The sequence below is a fragment of the Crocuta crocuta genome, unplaced genomic scaffold, assembly GCF_008692635.1.
Source record: "Crocuta crocuta isolate KB4526 unplaced genomic scaffold, BGI_CrCroc_1.0 scaffold219, whole genome shotgun sequence".
Taxonomy (NCBI): domain Eukaryota; kingdom Metazoa; phylum Chordata; class Mammalia; order Carnivora; family Hyaenidae; genus Crocuta; species Crocuta crocuta.
The window spans coordinates 63,346-86,798 of record NW_027551572.1 but is presented as its reverse complement, the minus strand read 5'-3'; the positions used below and the strand labels follow the sequence as shown (position 1 = coordinate 86,798).

Genomic DNA, 23,453 nt, shown 5'->3' with positions numbered 1-23,453 from the left:
TTTTTGATTAAGCCCCCATGTAGAGAAACTGAAACAAAATCCTGGAGAGAGCTTATGTAAGCCACCAGAGTAACATGATCATCCGTGATCTTGCTTTTGTAAATTAGCTTGTAAATGGTATAGTTTGTTTTATTCTAAAATTGTGACCCAACCAACGAAAGCTGCACAAGTGTATTTTCATGTCAAATACAGAAAAGATTTGATCAAATGCACATAAACAGCAACAATCTATATTTATCCACTTTTCATTGACATGAAAACATGTACCACTAGTTGTTATTAAATATATTCTATAGTTTTCTAATTCAGAAAAGAGCAGCACATTGTTAGCTTTATAGCAAGAGCTGATATTTTGCATTCTCTTTGGCCAATGCACTCCTGTGTCTCATTGTGCATTTGGAAACTACTTGTTACTCCGGCACTCTCACCTGTCCTGTTAATAAAGGGAGAAATGAATGTTTGGCAGTCATTTTGGTTTCTTTTAGGCTACATCAAATACCACCAAAAGAAAAATATAATAGCAAGAAGTTGCTTTAAATCTTAAAATGCTACAAACTTTACCCAGGTGAGGGTGTTCAAGGGATCAGCACAATCCCAGTCTTTAACCTGGTCTTAAAATGCTGCAGGAACGACACAGGGCCAGGTATGAGTGCCACGCGGAATCAGAGTAGTTTGGGCCATAGCATTCTCGGACCTGTTACAATGTTATTACCATTAGTGCATAACATTAGGAAATGGCTGAGCTGGTAAGAGCTACTTTATAAAGGGGATGAGGTAAGCACATGATAAAATGCACATTGAAGTATGTTAAATTACTATAAAATGGATATTGTAGTCAGTACTGAAATACTCTACTCATGTTTGCGCTAAAGATTATATGGATTTGCCCCAGGAAGATGGTTCCTTTATTTTATGAAAACCGTTTTCTTTATACAAAATATTTTTTTGGCATGGTGATGCTCATGAATTACAACTACTCGTATGTGATATATATGAGATTGAAAATGCTATTGTCTTGTGTAATTTAACAATATCAAGCATAAATATTAGATGTGAGTCTATCTTCTTGGAACTGTTTTCAGGACTATTTTTTTAATTCGACAAAAACATTAAATGAAGTATTATATATTACAAAATGCTTGAAATTCATTGAATTCTTTTTCTACTCACCAAATGTGTCACCCAATACTAGACAGATAATCATGATATCTTTGTCCTTAAAATTTGAATATATTTTGGTTTAAGATGACATGTCAAAGTGGAAATATATATTGCACACATTTTAATTTTTTAGACTTCTAATTTCCTATCCTTTGTCTTTTGGCTTTGATAAGTATAGCTCTGTTTATATACAAGTGATTAACTAAGAAATGACCATAATATCATCTCATTCCAATCTATCTGATTCACATGAAATTGTTACATATTAGGGACCTAAAAATACTGATCTTATCATTTGTAGGTTGTTGAAACATGACATAGGTAATCAGAAAAGCTGAAGCTTAGTCATAACTGATCTAACTGTAGACAGCCCACACTAAAAAATGGAATACATTCCTTTTAGGAAAAAGGATAACACTGTAAATACAGATTGGGGAAAGACCTAGGGATGAGCCCAAGGGAAAAATGAGGATCCATACAGGGTACACCATACATGAGTGAGTGATGGTATCAGCAGCCTACATCAGTGCTGGGTATGTCACAGGTACTCAATAAACATTGTTTAAAAAATGAATGCATGATTAGACTTCTCCATAACAAAATGAAGGTTAGGTCTTGGTGGTTGGAAGAAGTCATCAGATAACAAATTCCAGTGGATCTTGGTTTGAAATGTTTCAGAGGATCCCTGTAACATAAATGATCATTCCTTCCATTTAGTGCAGTTCCTTAGTACTCATGTAGAAGTAACACCTTTTTACTGAAGCTAAATATTTGTGTATTTAAAGGTCAGGTTAGTACCTTTTCATAAGTACAACATGAAAACGTTTTGTCTCTAGAAGACGTATAGAACCGGACTTAATCTTTTGAGCAAAGATACTGTTTTTGCCATCTTTGTGTCTCTAGTACCTATCACCAATGTTTGTGTTTAATAGATGTTTGTTGCCTAAATGAATAAATGACCAGTGCATGGACTCTTTTATTCCGTCAGTAACTTTACTTCTAACATCTCCAAGTGAATACTTCCACATCAAGGGAATGCAAATAAGATTCCCACTTATATGCAGAATAACACAGATCTTTAAGATTCTGAATTGTGTAAATAATGGGCAACAACCTTTAGAATTAGGAGTGCTGTCTCAACATCAGGCTTTCAATTACTCAGATCTAAAATGAGTACACAAAGAAAACTGTAGTTTAATTCTGGAGTTAGTAAAGTAATGCTGAATCATTCTGGCAATGTTTTCCTTCTTTTTACTCTGTATAAGTGGATCTGCAGTCCCATTGGTGAATGGAATCTTTTTAAGGAAAGGCGATCTCATCCTTCTCCATCTTTCCTCTGATGTGGAACAGCACAGGGTCCACCAGTCACATGCATTACTTCACTTGGTTTACAAATAAAGAACCTAAGCTGTACATTATTCCTCAACATCAACCAATCCAGTGCCTAGTTAGAGAAAGAAATGTGGCTTTAATTATCTTGTCAAAAATTACAGTGAGTCAGTAGCTGGACTCTAGATCTTCTGTATCCCATTTTATCAGAATTTTCTAGAGAATGTTTTGATGATTCATAAGGAAAACCAAACTTTATCATCAATATAAAATATTTAGTAGACATGATATGTACTTAAATGTTGTAGGTGCAAGATAGTGCTTATGATATTATTGATTCCCAAGTTTCATGACTATGAAGTTAGTATTAGTTCAATTTATATTCACATTTTTATATGTATTAATGTAGAGAACTAAATATTCATTGGAATATTAAATAAACAAAAAGTTTTCTTTAAACAATACTGAGATGTAGGCAAGAAACTGATTTATAAACTCTTGAAAACATCAATTCAATGACTTTCTTAAAATTACATAAGAGGCAAATATAAAGTATGCTGACTAACAGCTAAAATGTGTAAAGATTTTAAATCTTTAAAATGTGTAAAAATTTTTAGTCCATAAAAATGAAAGGAATCAAATTAACATTATAACATTCTTCAGCTTTAGATATGGTCATAATTACAATAAATCCTAACTATGGTACAAATTCATCAAATAGAACTGTCATATATACATCACTATATGAAACAATTAAAACTCATGTACTTTAAGAATTTTCAAATAATGGGGCACCTGGGTGGCTCAGTCAGGTAAGCATCTGACTTTGGATCGGGTCATGATCTCACAGTTCGTGGGTTCGAGCCCCACGTTGGGCTCTGTGTTAACAGCTAGCTCAGGGCCTGGAGCCTGTTTCAGGTTCTGTGTCTCCTGCTCTCTCTGACACTCCCCTGCTCACGCTCTCTCTCTCTCTCTCTCTCTCAGAAATAAATAAAACATCAAAAAATAAAAAAAGAATTTTCAAATAAAAGTTGCTTTTAAATGCTCCAAACTAGGCATCATCCACCGCAAAATGCCATATGAGTAAGAGACCAAAATATGAATTGGCTAGAAATAGAACCAGTTCTATACTTTCAAGTTCTATACTTGGCAAGTTTTAGATTTCCCTTTGGTAAAAGTTAGATGTTTAGGTACCCTTTTTATTTTTTGTTCTTATTTATCAGGAAATAACGAAATGAACGATATTGTTAGAATAACTTTGTCTAGTTAAATTTTAACAAAATATAATGTACTCTAATATAAGGATAGTAAAGAGATCAACAGGAATAGCCAATTGTTTACTTGCTATGAATAGCATTGGCAATAATTTACTTTCAGGTGGAAATATTACTTGAACATCTATTTTAATGAAAACCTTATCTTACAGGGCTCTTCCTATTGAAAATCTTCTGAATTTTTATAGGAGTTAAGCCAGACAAAATCATATTTTGCTTAATGATCTTATCAATAAATATCAAGGCACATAATATTTCATTTTGTATTTTTAAACATTATATCTCTCTTACTTTCCATATCATTGATAAATTATTATTAAACATTGATGTGTCAAACTATGAGTCTTTCTTTCAGAAAGTAAAATTATTTTTAAAAATAATTAATCACGGGGCACCTGGGTGGCTTAGTTGGTTAACATCTGACTCTTGATTTTGGCTTAAGTCATAATCCCATGGTTCATGAGATTGAGCCCCATGCCTGGCTCTGTGGACAGGGTGAATCTTGCTTGGGGTTCTCTCTTTCTGTCTGCCCATCCTCTGCTCTCTCTTTCTCTGTCTCTCTCAAATAAATAAATAAAAAAAATTAAAAAAAAACAATCACAACAGAAAAAGGGAGAGAAAACTTGCTATTTTTTCATAGGCACACTTGTTTATCATTATAAAATTTAGATACATTTTTAAGAAAATATAATTAGTAATATTGTATATAATTTAGAAAAAGAGGTATATTTGACTCTGATTCAGTGAAAGGAACTGAGATTTTAAAGAAAGAAATCGCCTCAAATATAGATTAAATCAAATATTTAATATTTAAAGATTTTGGCCCCCAAGATGGCAATCCTTTGTTCCACATGCATTTTAATTAGAGTTTATACATAAGGAGCTCTGGGTTATTTTCCACAGCAAACCTGAACACTAGAACAATGAAAGTTATAATCTTGCTTGCTTTGGGATAAGCTTAAGGCCAAAGTGGCACATTAATGCCAGAAAGGGATTGTTGTTGTCTTAATGAGGAAGATGGCAAAATCAAAAGTATTATTAGTATTATATACTACATTACCCAGAATTTATTTTTGTCTTTATAATGGATACATTACACAATTTTCTAAACCATAAGTTGGATTTTAAATATAATTTTTGGAGTAGCAAAAGTAACCCTAATATTATGTTAGCCTACCCCTCAGCAGATATAGAGTGCTCCAAAGAGACACATGTTTGGTCCATTTTGTTCTTACATGAAGGACATTAAAAATGCTTTTCTCCCTTTTTAATCACTATCCTACTAGAAAACTTTCCCTTGAGGACTAAACATTCTCCAGGATAAAGTAATAGGTGGGTTCTTATTGTACCTGTCCTTTCAAACCCCTCTCACATCTTTTTCCCTCTTCCCACCCCTTGTACTGGAAATTAAGATACATTTTTAGGGAGTAGACAATGTTTCCTGAGGGAGGATAACAGACATATTCAAGGAAATTGAAAATTATAATAAGGTGAGAGTTAAGAACAAATGAAGTCAATTTAAAATGATTTTCTGCCTAGTTTGTGTTCCACCATACATACTCCAGTTAAATCTCCTAAATAAACTGATAGCTAATATATCTGATTATCACTTTCCTTATATACCTGTTTATATAAGAACTTAAAAATAAGATAGTCAGAAAATAAGGAAACTAACCTTCCCCTTTGCCAAGAAACTGGGAAAAACAAGCCATTATCAGAAAGAGTCAAATCCCACACTTTTCTGAATAATTAATACATCATAGGAAAAAAATTCTCTCTAGTCTCGGTGTATATGTGTATCTGTGTTTCATTGTGAGCAATCACATATCTCGGATCCCATTTTATGTCATTCATCCAATATATAAAGCACTATCTTTCATGAATCTAGAGTTCCAGAGACTGAATATCTTGTTTCAAAGTACAAAAGAATGCTACAAGAATGACATAATCATTGCTGCTTTCCAAAGAGCCAAATATGCTCATGGTAGGGTTGCTTCATAGTTGATGGCAGAAGAATAGGAAACTGCACCAAAATGACAAAATATTTAATTAATATTTCTGGAAAAAGTAATTAAATTGCACTGAGCAACTTGGTTAACACACCTGAGCACAAAACGATGATTTCAATATCATGAAAAGGAAAGGTCCAGCTAATGGACCCCAAAGAGGGTTATACTCATTGCCATGGTCACATGACAAGGAGGGTCCTTTCATTCCAAAACACTAAAGGAGCTCACAATGATTCCCTTCCTATATAAGAGTTTCCAGTGCATGATATTTTTAAATAATATTCTTCAGGAGAAAGTTTCCCAGCAGGTTTGGGTGAAATAGAGAGGGAAAAAAGAACCACAAAGGCCAGAGGAGCAACAGAATGAAGAAGGTGGATTCCAGATCTATTTTCAGATGAACATACCACCTAAAAGATGATCATTTTATTTTTTTAATTTTTTTTTGTGTGTACACAAGGCATTTATTTCCTTTTCTTTCAGTCTTAGGAGTTTTAGGGGTAAATACCAACAGAATCTCCAAGGGAATCATATTCTAAATTTAAAACACTTATGGTCAATTGCTAAATAAAGCAATGCGATTTTCTCTAAAATGGAGCACATAAAAATTGTACCCATGCTGCTAGCAGCCAAAATATAAACATTCCAATTCATTTACATTATTGTTACATTAAAATACCTCTTAGACAGTTTGCATGTGAATAAGGAATTGCTTTGATTTGCATATTACCCTTCAGAAAAATTTAATATGACACTGAATAAAAAATTACCAACAAAGTACACCTATTGGGGCTATATTAAAAAAATAGGGGAGAGAAAGTTTTTCTGCAAGTTTTTCAAAGAGCACCTACATTTCTCCTTAAAGCCCTTAGCATATTCAAAACTCTGTAGCATTAAATGGAAACTGAATAATCCATTAAGGCATGCACTTTTACTTTTCACTGAATATAGTTTCTATTAAAATATATGTAAGAAGATTAGCAACTAAATCATTTCTTGTAAAGTTAGGGTTGCCAGACTTGCCTGACCATGCTTTATATGACTCAGCATAAGAGCAGCTGTGCATATTTTTATTTTACTGCCAATGGATGGGCAAGGAATGTAGCTGAGTAACATGCAGGCCAGTCAGAATTCATTTAGAAATTGATTATATTTATATATGTACAACTTGCTTGGGTAACCTGGGTAAAAGTGGTGGCACGAGCCTCTGGCTGGTTAAAAAACACCAGAGCTGCACTCTTGATGGCTCCAGCTTGGTTTTACCCCTGTGAGAAGTAAGAACGGTAAGCAGTGAAGGTCACCATAATGCACTAGTAAATTTCACTTTGAAAAATAATCATTCAAGCATGGCTTCAACATTATTAAAACACTAAAAGACAAATCAATCATTCAAAATCACAAGCTATGAAATGAATTACATTAAATAGAGCCAAATAATGTTGAGTTCAAGCATACATGATTATAACACAGTATACTCCATAAAGAAAATACAAAAGCGTATCAAAGAAATCACACAATTTTGTCAAAGACATTGAAGAGGATTTAGTTCAAACACTTAAACAACCTCTGAGTTTACTAGGTTCGTCTGTCCTATAAAAAGGGATTTATCTAGGCATTCCAAAGATTTTTAAAGTGCCCATTTTTACCCTTAATTAAAATATTTAGGAAAGAAATCCATAAAATTCATACCATTTCTTACTACTATACATGTGATATTTAACAGTACAATCCCATACTATTGGTTTAAAAAAATGACCAGACAAAATAACTAGAAGACAGAACATTAAACAGAGATTTCAGGTAGGAATATTTGGAATTCTTTGATAATTCTCTCAAATCTCATTTAGTTTCTAGTGTAGAGCTACGAGGTTAAATACCAAAAGATTAAAGCCTGCACATTTCTCTTCCCAGACTACTTCTGCCTAATGGCTGAATCTTTTATTTGTTTATAGTTAGCAAGTTTGATATAAAGATATAATTGAAAATTTCTCCAAATAATAAAATTTAACAACCAGGCAACAAGCTGTATGGTGGGAAGGAATCAAGAGGACTCCACAGCTAAGGCAGTACAATAATTCTATTTCCAACTGGCACATCAGTCTCTTCTTCCAAATCCAAAGTACTGACTTCACATACATTATTTTGGGATACTTAATTAAAATAGAAAACAATGGAAAAGTTTGTGGTAACTGGAAAGAGAGCTTGCATTTTCCTACTATACACCCCACCTGACTGGACATTCCTACTATGTTGAACATAATGGTGAAACAATAATATATGATTTTTGGAGAAGCCTGAAGCTTTCAAATTTCTGAAAATTAAGAAGACTCGATGTCAAGATATTCAAATTTAGCCAAATGTTTCAGTTGACTGATGGCTTTAGCATTTGATTCTTCATAATTTATTCTTAGTTTATATGGCACCTTAAAATTAAACATACATAAAAAGAAAAATTGACTTCCTTTACTGTAAGGGAAATATTTAGCATTTGGTATAATGTCAAGATAACAAGAGGGGAATATATAGTAAAATTTCATGACCTAATTCTATTTTCTAAATGCTAACTTCAATTTCTGGCAATATACAATACCAGAAATTAGGCCCCATCCTTTCCTTCAGTATAATCCAAGCAACTATGCTTACCCCAAATTTTATTAATCTATATATGGTTATTATTAAATTTTAAAATAATGGCCTTATTAGTAAACATTTGAGTTCAACTAGTTATAGCAATTTGTTGTCTCAGGCTATAAATTCTCATAATTTCCCCCTTTGAATCTCATCACTTATTTTGTGAAACTAGTAGCTACAGCCTTGTTACTTACATGTTAATTTTAATGCCTATATTTAAACTTCTCCTGGATTTCCTGTATAACATCTACTTCTACCTAATGACTGAATTAGCGATACTACTTACTTATAAGCAAGAAAGAATGAAAAATAGCATATTCTTCAGTGATTTTATGTGATCAGCATGGGGATACTGATGGAAATAGTTAAGATTTACTTCGTAGAAATATATTTTGGTTCATAATTTTATTAACTGATGTCTAATGTTTGTGACTGTATGCTACTTAAATTTTATTCTTCAGTGCCTCAAACTCCCCAGTCATCTATCTTTCTTAGAATGAAAACAGTATTAGAGGTCTTTCTCTTCTCTGTCAATCAATTCAAATGGCAAGAAAGAATGAATCTTTGTTTCTGGCTGTTGTTTTTATTTGTTTATTCAAGCTTTAATCACTGGGAATTCTGTTTTCATTTTAGTATGGCTAAACCGTTAAACACTAGGTGTTTAAATTCTTTCTTTTCTTTATTCCCAACTCTGTGCTTATTAACCTATAAACAAACAAAAACCATACTCTGGTACTCATACTCTTCTAGGAAATCAAAGAATACTTTAAACTGCTGAGATGTTACTGTAAGTGGGTAAATTCAGAATTTTATATTCTCTAATCTATCACGGCATATTGTTTGTGTAGACACCATGCACTGGGCTCAGGAGGGTTAAACATACTCTCTGCATGATTCCTCATCACTACCTTCACTTCCTTAAAAAAACTATTTACTTCAGAAACATGAAGCTATATGTAAACATCAAGTCAAGATCCCAATCAGATTTTTCATTAATAAAAATATCTGTTCAAACTAAGTAAGATCACATTTTATGAAGTATTTCATAAAAGCAAAGTAAGAATTAGAACTACCCTCTCACCAAGTCTTTTTGTAGTACATACCAAAACACACCATTGTGGGAGAATTAAGTACATGAATAAACAGAGGCATTTTTACAAATCTAAAGTTATTTTTTTAATTAGAAAACTGCATATTACTCTGCATAGTCATATTATCAAGAATTCAGAATGGCGAATATCTGAAAAAATGAGTCAGCATATCATTTGTCTAGCTACATTTTAATCTGTCATCGAGTTATCTGTCACCAATTTTGCCATAGAAAGGGTATCAATAGACATTTCCTATTTTCTTACAGAGATAAAACATAACCTTAAAGTAGTCTCATAGTTTAAAGAATAAATTATGTTAAAATATCTTCTTATTTAAAAATTCCTACCTCTTTGCTTTCCTCCATATCTGATTCACTGCTGAATTCTTCAGTATTTAAATTTTCAAAGTCAGATTCTCCGACAGCAATCGGTACAGTCACAGTAAGGCTGGGATTGTTTATGAATGACATGTAATCACTTTCATCCACGACATATTTTTCCACACTGCTGCCTATGCCACTGGTAGTTCCATTCCCATCTTTGAGATAATTGAGATCTTTGCCTATTTCTATAGTGGTATGGTTGGAAATACAGCTGTCTTTTTTGTTATTTAGATCTTCAAGAGGTTTAATTTCATCTAAAGCCTTTTGCTTTCTAACAAAGGCTTTCTGAATAAATTCACGTAGTTTTCTTTTAACATAATCAATTCCTTTCTGCATCCTCCCCACAGCGATCTGGAGATTATTCATTTCATTATCATCATCAGTGGCAGCAAGGTTGTCGGAACTGAACGAACTCAAGAGCAAGGCCAGGAAGAGGTTCAGAACCTAAACACAATAGGAAAATAGGTGATCAAAACAGCATATTGTTTCAGTTGCTCTTAACTATAAAATTTCCAAAATTATTCTTACATCTCTTTTTTTACTAACAGGTATTCTTTTAGTTTAGGATAAACTATTCTGAAAAAAGTAAATGGAATAAATACCTGGCCAATATCAAGTACTACTATTAACACGATTTCCTTTTTAGTCACTGAAAAACTACTGAAACCATTATTATATGAAACTTCTAAATTAAGTTCAGTTCCAAAAGAGAAATTTTAGTTATCTAGGTAACTATACAGAGAATAAAGAAAAAAACGTTTTATTTTGGATGTTAAGTATCTTCCCCTTGTAACCTGGATTTTCCAGGACACAGATAATTTATTATAATTTTATTCCTAAAACCAAAGATAATTCCACATACATGATTTTATTTTATGTGTTTGTACCAATTTTTGCACCTAGATAACTTACCAAATTAGAAAAAAAAAAATATATATATATATATATATATAAATATTGCCAGATCAAAAGCCAGTTTTTGGTTCAGAAAATGTTGGCCACTAGATCTGTAAAATGGCTGAAATACTATACAAAATAGTTATTATACAATAATAATGATGTTAACATTGACTTATGATTGTGGAATCAAGGTATTACCATGAACAAGATCACTAATTAATCTGTACCTTTGGTCTCCAAAAATAAGCCCCTCTGGTATGAGAGAGTAAAAGGATTAGTGACTATAAACCTATTGCATGTACTCAACACATGTAATTTACTAGGGAATCAGGTATTCAGATGGGATAAGACCAAGTTGTAAGTTTTTTCCAGGATTTGATAATGTTTATGAGTCTCTATAAACATTATTATTCAAGCTATAGAATAAAAAAAGGATATATTAGTAACGGGAGCCAAAGACAAAATGTAAATACTAAAGAAGAATAATCCTAGGAAAGATCTGAAGTAAAACTACATTGAAAAGGAGGCTGCATTCTTGCTCCATTCCTACCTTTCCAATAAGCCAATAAGCCCTACAGCTCCTTTGTTTAACCAATTACAAGTTAGTATAACCAACAGTAGTAAGAAATGTAAAAATCTGTAAGATCCAATACAGACTTCACATCAGCTGTGAGTCTCTTGACATCTCTCACCTGCTACCCCATGGCTGCTGGTATTCAAGCTAAGGCCTATTCCTTTACTTCAAGAATTTACCAATAAAGTTATATTTTAATGTACTTTTGCCTTTGGATTTATTATTTGATGAAAAATAGATGAAAGAAAAAAATTAAATACTACATTTTGGTTTTTGTCCATAATAAAACTGAATTTTGCTGTCATAATTGTTTTCTAGATTTGATTTCTGAAGGTTTATGAATGAACTGTCTTTGTCTATTAAGGAATTTTTTCCTGATATGTATCAATAGACTCTCCAGAGTGAGATCCAACTTATATTTTCTCTTCAAAGTACTGAGACAATCATACGAAGTACTGTTAGAACTATATATGGCCCACTCCTGTTTCTTGCTAGGAGTGCAGGGCAGTCTGTGGCCTCACCTCTGGCTTGCTTCGGACCAGAATCTCAGTGATTCCTGACACTCTAGTGGTGGATCGCTCTAAGAAGTTTATGTGAGTTCAAAGAGGGTTCTATCAGTTTGCCTTTGGGGGACTTTCTTCTCTTCAATGAGGATGAGAAGCAAAAATTATAGGAGGCAGTGCATCAGGTCATTCTGCATTACATTTAAGCAAACGTAACATGAACACATTTCCTTACTGGTGGCAAACATGACAGATATTACTACCACCTTAGTTACTCCAGAAACGTACCCAGGATACGACAAAAGGGGGAACTTTTAAAGCTGATAGTCCAAAAAGAAAGGAGAGCCTTTAATTTTTTCCTTAAAGGTACAGAATTTAAATTTATGCATGGGGATGGAAATGATTATTTTATAGACTATATCTCTTTATTTATATATAGTAATCCAAATTTATATGAAATGCCATCATAAGTATAAATACTTCTGAAATTCCCCTCTCATTTTGAATCTTCTGTACAATTACATGTCAGATTTGTCTTATTTCAGTAAATTAATAGACTATATGGGATACTCATCTGTAGCTTACAAAAAAATCCAATTTGCTATGCATAATCAGCCTTTTCATGAATTAAACCAACACAATTTGGCCCTATAGTTACTTTCTACTTCTCCTACTAAGGTGCAGTTTGATCTGTTCATTCATTGCTGTCATAAAGGATGCTGTTCTTTGCCTTCTTTTCTTTCAGTATATGCCAAATACATATATATATATATATATACACATACATTTGATTTCGTATATATATATTTGATTTAATATATACACATGTATACATATGAACATTTACACATACATATATACATATACATACATGTATATACATATGTATGTAAATTTAATTAGACTTCATATATATATGAAATTATTAAATCTATAATACAAACTTATGACTTTTATTTCCATTCTGTATAATTCTAGGACTATCTCTTTCTGTACTGTGCAATCTTGTACTTCTCTGAAAGCAAGCAAGTTGTACTGGGGATTGTGATTGCTATAAAATATACGTACAAATTATTTGATACTCCTCCACTCAAAAGTTAAAGCCAAATTCCTTCTTAAGTTGAGTTCTTCTTAGGGACTAGAGCTGATGAACACAACATGGCAGAAGGAGAGACAGTGTATGACCTCAAGATGAGAACGCAAAGAAAGCTTTCTCCTTTCCCTCTCTCTCATGTCACCTGTTCTGGGAGAAGCCAGCTGCCATGTCATGAAGATATCCAACAATCCTATCGAGAGGTCCATGTGGAGAGGAACTGAGGCTTTGTGCCAACAGCCAATAAGGAACTGGGGCTTCCTGCCAATAACTAAGAGATGGAGCCTTCTTAGAAGCTGATCTTTCAGCTTCAGTCAAGATAACTGGGTTTCTAGCCAACATCTTGACAACAACCTTCTGATAGACCCTGAGCCAGAACCACCCAGTTAAAGTGCTCCCAAATTTATGACCCATAGAAACTAGAGATAATAAATATTTGTCATTTTAAGTCACTGTTCAAATCTCTGGATTGCATATTGCTCATGTTTCTTATTACTTCAAGAATAGGTCTGGGGCCCCTGGGTGTCTCAGTTGGTTAAGCGTCCGACTTTGGCTCAGGTCATGATTTCACAGTTTGTGGGTTCGAGCCCCGCGTTGGGCTCTGTGCTGACAGCTAGCTCAGAGCCTGCAGCCTGCTTCAGATTCTGTATCTCCCTCTCTCTCTGACCCTCCCCTGCTTGTGCTGTGTGTGTGTGTCTCTCTCAGAAATAAAAACATTAACAAAAGAATAGGTCCAAATTATCTAAGCCAATATTGAGGAGGTCGAAATCTGCAAATGAATAGAAATAAATGATAACCTTCAGACTTTTTTCTCTCCGGTTTCCTTTGGGGAATTGGAGGTTACTTTTATGTGAAAGGAAATGGTCTATAAATTATATACTTTAAAATATTGGTCATGTCAGTCCTTGTTCTATTGCACTGGGTTGGGACTCAAGCAACTCAGTATAATTACTTGATATTTAAAGGAGATAAACCTGATCCCCTCATTGACTCTATTGTCTTTTCTTCCCCATCTACTGGGTCCACTTTTGCTTGGTTTGGGATAGTCCACTTTTCTTCCTACCAAGCTAATCTTACATCTTAATTAAAGATAATTCAGGTTCAAACTCCTTGACAAAGCCGTCCTTGATTATCCTTGCCATTGTAAAGCAATGTTTCCACTTTGTGAACTTGATAAAAACTTGTTTTTACATTTTTGACATGTATTAAATACTTCCTATCTTAATCCTGTTTGAGTAAGTCGTATTGCTGTGTCATATATATCTTCCTCTCAGCTTTCCCATGCCTCCAGGAATCAGTCAGGATGTATTGAGAATGGCTCATTGGCTACAGACATGACAATAAGTGATTCTTGAGTCAATGTTACTTGCTGACACTATAGTGTCTAAGCACCATATAACTCATGCACTTTTAATGGATTGAGACCATCATTAATTGTTTTAACTCCAATTTGTAGGAAAACTGAACCCAAAACATTTTCTAGTGATACTATTGTTGATACTTATAAATAAATAAAATGAGTGACTATTCTTAATAACACATCCATGCTTTAATACAAGAAGTGAAAGATAAAAGCCAGAAATAGCCCTCTCCTCTCCATGAAATAATATAAGGTACAGTGATGAAGAAAAACTTTGGTTCAAAAGGTATTTTAAGAGTTCATAGGCCATGTATGTCTCATTAAAACTGGAAAAAGTTAAAAATAAACAATAAATAAATATTTAAAGAAGAGTTTATGTGGGTCTCAATAGTCTAAACTCTACCTGGCTCCTGCACTAATGAATAACTGAGGATTGATTTTTAAAAGGCAAAAAAAAAAAAAAAAAAAGATTCATCCATTGAACATACTTTTTAAATGATTACACTGTCTTTTAGTGAAAATAAGGAAAATGTTTTTACTACATACCACCAGGTTTCCAATCACCATGACCATCATGAAGACAGTAAGGCACATGGTTTGGCCAGCGACCTCCATACAGTCCCACATGGTTTCGATCCACTCTCCACATAGTACTCGGAACACAATCAGGAAAGAGTGGAAGAAGTCATGCATGTGCCAGCGTGGAAGTTCACAATCATTGGAAATCTTGCAGACACATTCTTTGTAGCTCTTACCAAAGAGCTGCATGCCGACTACAGCAAAAATGAAGACGATGATGGCCAACACCAAGGTGAGGTTACCCAGAGCCCCCACTGAGTTGCCAATGATCTTTATCAGCATATTCAGGGTGGGCCAGGATTTTGCCAACTTGAAAACTCTGAGCTGAAAACAAAATCAAGAAGGCTATTACTACCCTGCCTTCTAAAGAATCTGTAAATTTATTTACAGGGAAAATCTACCACATAATTGTCTTAACTGTAAGGTGATGGGTTATTTGTTTGTCAAATTATTATCTAGCAAATGTATCAGATATTTAATACCATGGATTACTTTTCCTTCTAAACAGACTATGTTGTAAATAAAACAATTAATTTAGACAGTTTTTATTGGCATTTTAATAAGATACACCAACATTTCCAGAGTCTTACATAAGCACATGTAATATTTTTTGTTTTTCTATGGGAAATGGATATACCTAGGATTGATGGTGATTCATTAGCAGAAACTGTTTCAAGGAAGTAGAGGCTGTCATTATTTAAAAGCCCAAAGTGGATACATTTTGTAGCGAATGTGAGATGTATAAGCACAGATAAAATTAACACAAATCATATAAAGTACAAGAGAAAAGCCAAGTAATTTCTTTAAATCTTTAGATTGCTTTAATCTTGCTGTTATCTTCAGTTTATTGTAACATCAAGTTGTATTTTATAGGAGATTTATTATACTGTAATCCCTCTTCTCTTGTGTTTTCACTTCTGTGGTTTTAGATACCCATGGTCAACCGTGGTCTAGAGGCAGATGATCCTTCTCCTGACATATTGTTAGAAGGTTAATAGTGGCCTAACAGTAAGTCACAATGCCCATGTCATTCACCTCACTTCGTCTCATCACATAGGCATTTTATCATCTCATACCATCACTAGAAGAGGGTGAGTACAACAGAGTAAGATATTTTGAGAAAGAGTGACCATATTCACATAATTATTAAGAGTATATTGTTATAATTGTTCTGTTTTATTATTATTTATTATTGTTAATCTCTTATTGTGCCTAATTTATAAATTAAATTTTACAACAGGTGTGTATGTATAGGAAAAAACAGTATATCCACAGTTTCAGGCATCCACTGGGGATCTTGAAACCTATCCCCACAGATAAGGGGTGAGACTACACATACTAGTTTATTTGAATAAGAAATAATTTGGACTTAAGTAAAAGTATATATTCTGTCAACTCTTATGTCTAGTGATTTAATTAATCAACTCATTATAGTGTGTAAATGGCTTGCACCACTGTATTTGACCTGGTGATTGTACTAGCTCATGGAATCCTCCAAAGTACCATTTATAGTTCAACTGCAGCAGTATTTCATTTCTGATGTTTCAGGAAATGTCAGGCCAAGAGTAGTGTATTATTTAATGACATATAAGTGATTCAGAGGAACAAAATATAAGCACCAAAATGTTTAATTTATTCCCAGGCAATAATTAATGCAAAAGATCCTACATACTAAGCAAAACAATAATATTATTTCCTATCACTTCCTATTCCCCAAACTGCAGCACATCATCACAAAGATTTACTAAACATTTCTTAAAGTAGTCACCTATGCTATTTTTTTTTGGCATCCTTCTAGGTTCAGATTAGATCCACAGCTATCTAGACTACTAGGTAAGGAAACCATAGCTGTAAGGAACTCAACTAAAATTTGATCTTTGAAGGCAGTAAGGGAAATTCTCAAAAGACTTCACAGCAAACTCTTGAATCTAATCATTGTTAAGACAGTTACCGATAGGAACCTGTCTTTACAAACTATATACAGCCTCTGCTTTTTGAAAATAAATCATAAAAAAGCCAACTCAAAGTAATAGTATGATACAACGTATCACACTTTAAAATGGAAATGTATCAAATGATATTTTGTCTCTTAATTTAAAAGATTCATGAACTGATGAATGTAAAGATCAAATAAAAGACTTGGCTTAAAATTACCAAAACATAATATAGGCAACTCTACTCAGAGACTAGGATTTGGTGACTTTCTGGTCGGCTGAAGGGGCAAATGTCTGGGGAAGCTCCATCCTCTCCCCTTATATACTTTACCCAGTCTCAAGTCTTCATGTCTTTGGGGGCAAAGCAGGCAGCTCCACAATTCCTGAGCCTCTGAGAGAAAGGTGAGCTCATCCTAAATCTCAACCAAGCCTTATGAATGGTTAACTCCACATAACTGAAAGATGAATACTGTGTTGTTTAATTGTGGTTTGGATTTATATATGAATCCTTTTTGTCTTCCTCCACATTTGTCCTGCCATTCAATCACTAAAGACAGAACTGTTGGCTGTTCACTTGAATGAACTTCACTTATCCACTAAACCTCTGATAAAGAACAAATAATATCTGGTTGTGGAAGAATCTGGTTTGTTTTTAAATGTATTCAAATAATATTGTAATTGTGGGAAATCTTATAATTCTTACTAGATGAGAGTGAAGTCTGATTAAATTAAATCTAAAACCATTATGGATACTCCCAGTTAATTTACCAGCCGAAATGATCGGAGAACTGACAATCCTTCCACGTTTGCCAAACCAAGTTCCATTAAACTGAGGCTCACGATTAAACCATCAAAAATATTCCAGCCCTCTTGAAAGTAATAATATGGATCCATGGCTATTATCTTCAGAAACATTTCTGCTGTGAAGATTCCAGTGAAGACCTAAATGAGAAATGTTATTAAACAAGTGAATACTCTTGAAAACACTAATAATTATTGACTCCCAACAGACACAATTCAATTACAAATTTTAAAAAAATTGGTTTAGGTCCAGCAAATCAGTAACCTCAAATGGTCTGCACTCAAATCAATATTTAACTGTTTACTATATTTAATGTTTATTAAGTGATGAGTAGTATATGAATTAAGACAAAATTAATATTGTGATTTCAATTATCTTACATGAACGGTTCAATTAAATCATTGTGGTCAACTGCTTGGCTCTGTCTCGTACTAAGAATATTTCACATTAGCTGTGATAAACATGGTCACCACTAGCCCAACAGATGGTGAGAATACTAAAAACAAAAATTATTTTCCTGGACAAAAAGAAGCAGAATTCTCCATTAACTATTTCCTTACTCTATAACTATTTCAAACTTTCTCCTCCACACACCTTCAGCTGTTTCCTTAACTTTCACTCTCAGTACTTCTGTGTCTCAGAGGTAATAGAGGTCAGCCAACCTGAACTTCCTCAGTGTTCCATCTACCTAACTACTTACAACCAAACCCATGCTTTGTTCTAATTTCTCTGCCTGTGTTCTGTGTCTCTTTTGGCCATCTCAAAGAATTCACCTTCTCAATTAGCCTGTAGTTTTAACTTCTTCCAGCTACTGACTGCTTCCAATTGAGATTTTATAGGGAGTACTGGTCACTCAGTCTTTCTCTACCACCAGCATCACCAAAGAAACTCTCCTTGCATTCTACTTCCCCTGTTAGCTATCCCCCATCCATTCTTTCCTCATAGTCCAACTTCTTTAAGAGGTTGGGTATTTGTCTATACTCAGCAGTTCCATTTCTTCAACTCTACAGCCTATCAGTCAACACAAACTGCTTTAACCAATTTCACCAACATAGCCAACATCACCATTGCTAAATTCAATAGAAAATTTTGCAGTTATCTTGCTTACCTCTTCAGAAGCTTTTCACACTGTTTACTGTTCCTTGTTCTTTAAAATATTTTATGTTCTTGGCTTCAGTGATCCACACCTCCCTGGACACTTCTCAGTTGCTTTTCTTCTAATAAATTATTCGAAATTGAATTTCTTCAGAGGTCTCTCTGTCCTGGAACTTCTTACTCTAATTTTCCTTTTACAGTAAGTTTACACTTTGAGATTTATTTTTCCATTCAAGCACATCTCCTGAGCTCCAGAAATGTATATCCACTTGTTTATTTAATACTTCCATTGGATGGCTATTTCACAGGTATCTCAAATCAACAGGTCCAAAATTCACCTTACAACTTTCTCTGCATAATCTTGCTTCTCTTTTGATACTCACTAACTCAGTAAATAGACTCACTCTCAAACTTGGTGACCATCTCAGAAACCTGAAAGTCTTACTGACTTTTCCAAATATCTCTTGAATACTCCAGATTGAAATTCATCCATGCAGGCATTACCAGTTTATTCTCCTTTTATTGTTGAGTAGAAATCCATTGTTTGAATATTCTACAGGTATTTAGAGACTGTATAACACTTTTTGTTTCTTTTCTAAGATATCTTTTGCCACCCCAAACACATGTGCTAATCTTTTCATATATTTTACACTTACATATGCTATAAAGTCCTGCTTTAAAAAATCAGCTGTCTTTTAAAGAAATTAAGGGAACAAGACAGTTTTCTATTCACTCACATTTTAAAATTTTGAGTGACCATCATTCCCAGATTCAATTTTCCATCTAATATGCTTTTCTCCTTCAGCCCGAAAAACTAACTTCCTTTGGCATTTCTTGTAGCATAATTCTGACACAACAACTTCTCTGTTTTTGTTCATGTTAAAATCATTTCACATTAGCTTTTGAAGAATAATGAGTTAAGTTTTTCTTTCTTTCTTTCTTTCTTTCTTTCTTTCTTTCTTTCTTTCTTTCTTTCTTTCTTTCTTTCTTTCTTTCATCAGGCCACTTTCTTATGGACTGAATTGTTTCTGATGAGATATTAGCCCCTAGTCTATAATCAGTATTCTTCTTCTGCCTGCTTCTAAGTTTCTTTTGTTTTCAGCAGCTTGACTAAGATTTGCCCAATGTAGTTTATAGTTATCCTTCCTGATGTACACTAAAACTTTAATATTAAATGTCTAAGTTAATATTTGTCACCAATTTTGAGAAATTTTTGGCCACTGCTTTTTTAAATATTTGTTTTATTCTCTTCTTTCACTTTTCTCCTCCTGGGTCTCCATTATGCAAATATTAGTCAACTTGATGTTATTTTGCAGTTAGTGAGACTCAGTATACTTTTCTTTTCGGTTTTTCCCTGCCATTCAAATTGGATCATTCTACTGATTTGATTCAAGTTTAGTAACCCTTTCTTCTGACATCTGCTTTTAAAAAACTCATCAAATGAAATTTTCATTTTAGAATTTTTTTCTTTTTAGTTCTAAAATGTCTAGATGATTCTTCTTTATAGTTTTCATATTTTCCTGCTCATACACTCCATCTGTTTATTCATTATGACCATTTATTTTCTTCAAAGTGTTAAACACATTCATAATAGCTCCTCTAAAGTTCTTTTGTGTTGATACTAGCAATTCAGTCATTTCTGGATCTATTTCTATTGAATGCTTTTTCTCTCAACTATAAGACATATTTTCCTATTTCTTTCTTGCACCATGCAATTGTTTTATGTGTTGTGATGTGTTGTAGAAAATTCTGATCAATTAGCTTCCTCTGAAGAACAATGATTTTTGTCCTAGCAGACAATTAGGTTACAGGTTGTCTACCTGGAATGTATGGTAGCTATGTTTTATACTTAATTAGGACAGAGCTATTTTGGTGTATTCTTTGTCCTACTTGAATTCTAATTCTTTGGAATAATCTTTATTTCCAAACTGCAACCCATGTGGGGTTTCAAAGAAAAGCTTGAAGTGTTTGTCCAATTTCTCTATCTTGGCTGGCTTTGAATTCTAAACTCTGCTAATAGGTATCCCTTTCTATTCTATTTTTTGGAACTGTTTGCAAAGGACTAGTGTTAATTCTTTAAAAATTGGATAGAATTCACCAGTAAAACTATCTGGGACGAGGTTTTCCTTTGTGGGAATATTTTTTTATTACTAATCCAAGGCTTTTTTCAGATTTTCTATTTCTTCTTGACTCAGTTTCAGTAGTTTGTTACTTTCTAGGAATTTTGCCATCTCATGTAGGCTATCTAATTTGTTGGCATACAATTATTTGTAGTATTCCTTAAACTTTTATTTATGTAAGTTCCATAGTGATGTCCCCTCTTCATTCCTGATTTATTTTAAATTTTTATTAAAATTTTTTAAATGTTTATTTATTTTTGAGAGAAAGAGAGAGTGCAAATGGAGTAGGGCAGAGGGAGAGAGGGAGACAAAGAATCTGAAGCAGGCTCCAAGCTCTGAGCTGTCAGCACAGAGTCAAGAGCGGGGCTCAAACTCACAGACCATGAGATCATGACCTGAGCCAAAGTTGGATGCTTAACTGACTGAGCCACACAGACGCCCCATTCCTCATTTGTTTTATAAGTCTAGCTAAAGATTTATCCTTTCTGTTCATCTTTTTAAAGAGTCATATTTTTAAATGTTTGAGAGAAAGAGAGAGAAGTAGAGAGAGAGCATGAGAGGGAGAGGGGGAGAGAAGAGAGAATCACAAGATAACATGGAGCCCAATGTGAGGCTTGATCTCATAGAACTGTGAGATCATGATCTAGCTGAAATCAGGAGTTGGATGCTTAAATGGCTGAGCCACCCAGTTACCCCATTTTTCATTGATTTCTAATTTTGTTCCATTTTTGTCAGAAAAGTAATTTGTATGATTTCAATCTTTTTAAGTTTAATATAGTTAATTTTATAACCTAACATATAACTTATCTGGGGAATGTTTCATATGCCTTGAGAAGAATGTGTATCCTGTCCATATATTTTCCACTATTCCATGATTCATCTCAAATGCAAATCTTTGCCTTCCTTAACACATAAGACAAATCCCACTTTGAATTGTCATTTTGTTATTTATGTCTTTCCAGTATCTACTCTCTCTTCTAGAAATGTCAGATTTGGATTTTTTTTTTCTTTATAATTCCACTCACTCTGTCTCCAGTGATAAGAATGGTTCTGGTGTGGTCAAATAGGGCATTCTAAGTGTAGAATCAGAGTAACTGATTGGTTTAGAAATGGTCATGTAACCACAACCAGGCCAACAATATTCCATTCTTAGACCTTTGCTAAAGCAACTAGTTAGGAAGTACAATTCCTCTGCTCGGGGAACTGTGTTGGTAAGATAAACTTGGTAGAATGCTGCCATCAACAAAATACCCAGACAGAGATGAATGAAACATTTTGGGAGGAAGTAGAGTCTGAAAACGACTCCCAGTGACAATGCTGAGGAACCAGAATCTAGACAGGTTAAAACCTGTCTAGATTCTACATTAGCTACTTGAGGTAATGAATTCTCTTTATTTTTGCTTATGCCCATTTGAGTTGTTTCCTAATATCCACCTCCATTAAATCTTTCTTCCATCCGTTGCTCATCTTTTAGAAATAATGTTGAAGAGGCTCATATATAGGTGAAAATTTGGACTAGGTAATGTGATTATCCTTTCTTACCCCACAGTTCTATGATTTCTGACCACAGTGTTTTGGAGTTTCTGAAATTGCTTTCAGAGTCTCTGATATAGTGTTCAGACCTCCCATTGTTCTGTCAATTTCTCATGGGTACAGTTTTCCTAACTGTAAAATACAGACAATCATAGTATTGACCTTAGGACTGAATTTATGGGAACCTAGAAAGAGGGAGCTCATGTAAATTTCATTTCTTAGGTTGGGAGGTGCATGAGAACTTAAGCCCCTTACATTGGTATCAATATATTTTTGTTGTCTAAATTTGCTCAGTTTGTTTCTTTTTTTAATATTTATTTAGTTTTGAGAGAGAGAGAGGGAGAGAGAATGAGCGGGGGAGGGGCAGACAGAGGGGTAAAGAGGATTCAAAGTGGGCTCTGCACTGACAACAGAGATCCTGACGCTGGGCTTGAGCCCAGGAACTGTGAGATCATGACCTGAGCCAAAGTTGGTTGCTTAACAGACTGAGCCACCCAGATGCCCCTCATTTTGTTTCTCTGTATAAGATCACTTTCCTTTCTATCACTCTACCATGTAGCCAGTGACTGTTAAATTTTTAACAAATATTTAAGTGAAAATGTATGCAAAAATTCATCATTATGAATTCATAAATTTACAGGAGAAATTCATGCAGGAATAATAATCCTTATGTGACATTTCCTCCCAAAAGAATCCATCCTCACATGTTTATAAATTATACTTCAGAATTATCTAATTTGGTATATTTTACAATTTGATTGACAAATGTAGTCATGTCCTTAAGAATCTATTCCAAATACCTGAGAAATACATCAGAATCTTGTTACCACAGACCAATGTCCTCTATAATTCCTAATCATTTTTATTTTTAAGTTTATTTATTTATTTTGAGAGAGATAGATGGGCAGGGGGAGAAGAAAGAGACAGGAGGAGACAGAATCCGAAGCAGACTCCCCATCAGCAGCATAGAGCTTGACATGGGGCTCAAACTCATGAACCATGAGAGCATGACCTGAGCCAAAACCAAGAGTGAGATGCTTAACAGACTAAGCCACCCAGACGCCCCCATAATCATCTTCCTAATG

General features: G+C 33.9%; 1 protein-coding gene across 1 annotated transcript in view; it reads right to left on the bottom strand.

The window, feature by feature from the left end:
- The window catches only part of SCN2A (sodium voltage-gated channel alpha subunit 2), an 88,492-nt gene that overhangs the window by 26,963 nt on the left and 38,076 nt on the right, over window positions 1-23,453 (bottom strand). Inside the window, exons 15-17 of the mRNA XM_077751077.1 lie at window positions 17,587-17,760; window positions 14,852-15,208; window positions 9,840-10,319 (exon numbers count right to left, since the gene is read on the bottom strand). Coding sequence (XP_077607203.1) covers window positions 9,840-10,319; window positions 14,852-15,208; window positions 17,587-17,760 — 1,011 coding nt within the window. The remainder of the gene's footprint in view (window positions 1-9,839; window positions 10,320-14,851; window positions 15,209-17,586; window positions 17,761-23,453) is intronic.